Here is a 5,683-nt window from a genome sequence, read left to right on the forward strand (position 1 = left end):
GGAATAGATGAATGTTTTGACAAGAATATGTGAATAGACTCAATAGAAGATTGAAAAAAAATCGAACCCAATTGAATATCTCAAAATCAAACACAATGTAGGAATTGTTGTTGATAGAAAAACAAAATCAAACAATAATAATATCAAATTTTTTCCTCCTTTTTTTTTATTTACTCCCTGATGAAAGAAGATGAGTAAACTACCAACAACTCAACGAAACGACGAAAAGAAAACAAGAACAAAGAAGAACTAAGAAATAACAATTAACGACCCAAACAAATAAAGAAAAGATATAACTTTCAATTAATTTGGAACCAAAGCTCTGATACCAACTGATGCGAACCCCGTAACAACGTTGACTACGAAACCCACAACGAGATTGACGAACCCAAGAAAGCCAAATTAATCCAAGAGTTTAGGATTAATCCAAAAGCAAGTCGAACGAAAAAACCCAACAAGAACGACGCTTGAAAGACCCCTTGATCACGCAATCCAAGAATTAAATCCGGTTGTTTGAACGCCACAAGTTAACACTTGATAAGTTCGAAGTTGTTCAATGAAGAATGATAAGAGAAGACAATACGCCTCACTTTAATTCAATATCAATAATATCAAAAGTTTTTAACAATTGAATGAAAACTCCTATTTATACTAAACCTAAAAATTAGGTAAAAATCGTGCAAAAGTCGATCATAATCCCCACAATATGGAAAAGAGTAAAAAACTAACAAAATATGAAAAATTGCCAAAATTAGAAAATTCGCCAAATTTTTGAACCATGCGGTACCATGGTTCAACGAAAAATCCATCTTGAGTTTCGGTATGCCTCCATGCGGTCGCATGGTGTTTTAGCTGTGCGGTCGCACAGGCTTGTTTTCAGCTTCCGGTTTCGTCGCTTGATAACAACATGATCCAAGTTGATTCGGCCTTCGACCCGAACATGAAAGTTGCTCCATTTTGAGTCCCGAACATGGTTCCATCAATGGTTTCTTGAACGAACAATCACATCGCTTGTTTCACTTGCTTTGCTCTTGATCGCATTATTCGCCCGCCATCGACTATCAACGAATCTCGTCTCGCACTCGCCTTCGTCGGGCTCAATTCCTGGATCATATCACGTAGGAATGTTTTTCACACTATAGACCAAACGTAGGGACGTTTTGCGTTATTAGGCATTTTAATAATTATTTGGACTCACTTACACTTTTTAAAACATTTAGGAGTAAGATTGTAATTTATTCTTTATTTTTCTTTTCTTTACTTTTTGGGTTATATTTAAATAGGAGGGTATTTTGGTCATTTTACATTAAAAAATGGTGAAAAGGACATTTTCCGCAAAGAAAGGTGGAAATAAGGGCAAAAATGTCAAAAAATAAAAGGTGAGGACATTTTCCACAATAAATCTTAAAAGTAGGGAGGTTTTGGGCCAATTACCCATTTTTGAAACAATTAACTCTAATATTTCAAGTCCTGCTTATAATTTCTCTATCATCTAAGAACTTCCATTTTCTCTCTCATTACCCTACATGCATACTGACAATTCCCCTGGTCAATTGCTAAAATATCAGTTCTCTACATATCTTCCATGCCAACTAGTTTGTGTTGAAATTTTTTTAATTAATTGGGGTCACACATGTATATGATTAAAGTGTGCGTTGCTATCTTATAGTTTTAATCCATTAAAGTGATCCAATGAATTTAATTTTGGACTAATAGATATCAATTATTAGGGGATTAAAGAGCAGAGACTAGGTAGTTATTTAAATTGATGAGGAGCCAATTTAAAGCAAATAAAAGATGATAACTGCCTAGCAGCTATTTATCATGGAGTCATGGTCCCCAATTGACGTGATTTTTTCATAACCTCTACATACCCATCAACAGAGAGTTTTTTCAAGAATTCTAAGGGAAATCACGAATCAAATGGAAGATTGTAACCCGTTCAAAATCAATTACAATTATGGATCAAGGTACGCTTCTGCTTTCTTGTTCTCTTTGATTCAACGTGGAGCATTGAAATTTTGGTGAAATGATCTGTTGATTTCTTTCAAATCTGAATTATCAAAAAAATTCTATCAAGTGGTATCAAAGTTACTCCATTGTTGAATCTTTGAGAAATAAGGGTTTTATAAATTCTGAAATTTTTGGTTATGTGATCTGCTTTCTTGTTATTATATGGAGTTTGACGTGTTTCTATGGATCAGTGTTCTTCATGGAACCATGTAACTTTCATTTTTCATATGCTTACAAGAAAATCAGATTTGTGATATTATTTGGAAAGATTTTATGTGGGATCCGTGTGATGTGTCAAGCACTCATGTTTGAATTATTAGAAATAAATTGGTTTTGAATCCATTAGTGGCTGTATCTGCATTTGTTAATTTGGGAAGAAAACAATTGTTTATGGTTGCCACAATTTACATTGTCAGACAATTCATTTATATTTTCAGATTTCCATTGTAAATGAATTGTTTAACAATGGCAGCAGCAGCGTGGTGCCGACCTGCACCGGAGCCGTTGCGCAAATCGCTGCTCCACGCAACGCTGCTGCGTTCGTTGCAGTAGCAGCGTGGCGCCGATGCAAGGCGGCGTCGGTGCAGGAGAAAGAGAATAAAAAAAATTCGGTTTCTGGGTGAATTTTTGAATTTTTGGGGATGGGGGCTTCAGGTGCAATTTGGGTAATTGCAGGACCAGCTTGCAATTATCATTTAGGTTAAAATTTAAGGATTCAGCCCCTGTAATTTAGAATTCATCCAATTGGGCCTTTTAAGTTACGGGTTTAATAATTCAGCCCCCTAAGTTTGAAAATTAATTAATTTGGGCCATTTAACTTTTGAATTTTGCAATTAAAGCCCTCAATGTTCATAATCAATTAAAATTGGCCCCTAAAGTTTTAAATTTTTCAAAATTTTAACCCCTAAAGTATTGAATTATTAACCCCAATGTCCCTAAAGTTTCCATAGGCATCTATTGATGCAAATTGGGGTTTCTCTTTCTCAAATTTCGGTACTAATACTTCTTTAAAAGGTATTAATTAAAGTTTAATTAATTAGGACAATCTAATTCAAAATTTTGGTAATCATTTATAAAACTTAAGGTTGTCTAGCATTTTAAGTAAACTAATTGAAACAATATGTCATCAAAGTGACCTCTTTTGTGTAGATTGGTTTGTTTAGGATGCTTGGATGTTGTGTGTGTGTCTTTTCATGCGAAAATTAACAGACCCAAAGGAAGGTTAATATCTGGCCGAATTACATACACACTTGTGGTGATGAATGTGTGACAATTATAAGGTTTCCATATGAATAATAAATCAATCCAAAGATGGGTTTATTATTTGACAGGAGTTATTGTCAATGTTTGATCACTACACTGAGAGTACCAATTGCAATTAATATTACTGTCCAAAGACTTGATGTTGATGTTGCACTATGTATCTTGAGATGGGATTTACCATTATTTGAATTTATCAATTATTAAATGTGGATATTAAATCGAGCATAATTAATCATTTTTTTTTATTTTGTTCTCTTTACAGCTAGCTCATTTGCTACTATATCTGTCAATATTAACTCTATTCCCATACTTAATGGGACAAATTTCAAGGATTGGAAGGAGAACATATTGATTGTTCTTGGCTGCATGAATCTAGACTTTGCTCTTCGGACCGAGCAACCCACTTCTCTTACGGAAGAAAGTTCACCTGATGAAAAGAGGAACTTTGAGAAGTTGGATTGCTCAAATCACATGAGTCTGATGATCATTAAGCGCGACATTTCGGAAGCCTTTAGAGGTGTAGATACCGAAGAGGTATCTAATGCCAAGGAGTTCCTTGCTGAAATTGAGAAGCGTTTTGCTAAAAACGATAAGGCTGAAACAAGCACTCTTTTGTAGAGCTTGATTTCAATGAAGTATAGAGGCAAGAGGAACATAAGGGAGTACATTATGGAGATGTCTCACATTGCTTCAAAACTTAAGGGATTAAAGCTCGAGCTGTTTGATGACTTGCTCGTCCATTTGGTATTGATCTCGCTTCCTGCACAATTCAGTTAATTTAAGGTCAGTTATAACTGCCAGAAGGAAAAATGGTCTCTAAATAAGCTCATTTCATATTGTGTGCAAGAGGAAGAAAGGTTGAAGCAAGAAAGGACTGAAAGTGCTCACTTGGCAAGCACTTCTAAGGATAAGGGCAAGAAAAAGAGGAAGGAATATGAAGCTGCTCATAAGGGTCTAGCACAAAAGAAAAAGAAGGAAGACAAAGGAACTTATTTCTTTTGCAACAAAACTGGACATGTGAAGAAGGATTGTGTCAAATATCGCGATTGGCGTGCAAAGAAAGGTACAACTCTTACTTTGGTCTGTTCTGAGGATAATTTAGCTTCAGTACCTAGAAACACATAGTGGATAGATTCTGGTGCTACTACTCATATAAGTGTTTCTATGCAGGGCTGCCTGAACTACCGAAAGCCAAGTGATAGTGAAAGATACATCTATGTGAGTGATGGCAAATCGGTGGAAGTTGATGTAATAGGCACTTTTAGGTTGTTATTAAGAACTGGTTATTATTTGAATTTGAAAGACACTTTCGTTGTACCATCTTTTAGACGGAATTTAATTTCTGTTTCTTCGTTGGACAAATTGGGATATTGTTGTTCATTTGGAAACAATCAGTTTAGTCTTTTGTTAAATTCAAATGTTATTGGTACTGGTTCGTTATCTACATATGATAACCTATATTTACTTGATATTATTGCATCATATAATGAAACCTTGCATGTGGAATCACGTGGTACTAGACGCAAATTAAATAAAGAAAATTCAGCAAACTTATGGCACAAGCGCTTAGGTCACATATCTAAAGCTAGAGTTGAACAACTTGTGTCAGATGGTATTTTAAATTCTCTTGACTTTATGAATTTTGATGTATGTATTGATTGTATCAAGGGAAAACAGTCCAAAACAAAGAGATTAGGTGCTAACAGAACTTCGGATGTCTTAGAATTGATACATACAGATATTTGTGGACCGTTCCCTACGGCTTCCTAGAATGGTCAACAATATTTTATATCATTCATAGACGATTACTCACGTTATGGGTGCCTATATCTCATTCATGAAAAGTCCGAGTCACTGGACATGTTCAAAATTTTTAAAACTGAAGTTGAAAATCAACTCAACAAACGGATAAAGAACGTTAGATCAGATCATGGTGGTGAGTACTACGGTAGCTATGACGGATCAGGTGAACAATGTCCAGGACCATTTGCCAAATACCTAGAGGAATGTGGAATCGTCCCTTAATACACTATGTCAGGATCACTTAGCATGAATGGTGTAGCTGAAAGACGAAACAGAACTCTTAAGGACATGGTAAGGAATATGATTAGTCACTTAAACTTACCAAAATCACTCTGGGGAGAGGCATTAAAGACCATAGCTTATATTCTGAACAGAGTACCAACTAAGGCTCCTGCTAAAACATCTTATGAGCTTTGGACAGGCAGAAAGCCTAGTCTAATGCATTTTCACGTTTGGGGATGTCCAACTGAGGCTAGGCCTTATAGGCCACATGAAAAGAAATTGGACTCCAAAACAGTAAGCAGTTACTTAATTGGCTATTCTAAACGATCTAGGGGCTACAAATTTTATGATCCCACACTTAAGTCAATTTTTGAAACGGGAA

The 5,683-nt window shown here is 35.4% G+C and overlaps 1 protein-coding gene across 1 annotated transcript; it reads left to right on the plus strand.

Moving 5' to 3' along the window:
- The first annotated feature begins 2,478 nt into the window (after positions 1-2,478).
- LOC111381226 lies at positions 2,479-3,894 on the plus strand. The gene is made up of 2 exons (XM_023004983.1): positions 2,479-2,551; positions 3,539-3,894. The coding sequence occupies exons 1-2, from the start codon at positions 2,479-2,481 to the stop codon at positions 3,892-3,894; spliced, it is 429 nt and encodes a 142-aa protein (XP_022860751.1).
- The last annotated feature ends 1,789 nt before the right edge of the window (positions 3,895-5,683 follow it).

This window comes from Olea europaea, unplaced genomic scaffold (genome assembly GCF_002742605.1).
Source record: "Olea europaea var. sylvestris unplaced genomic scaffold, O_europaea_v1 scaffold227, whole genome shotgun sequence".
NCBI lineage: Eukaryota > Viridiplantae > Streptophyta > Magnoliopsida > Lamiales > Oleaceae > Olea > Olea europaea.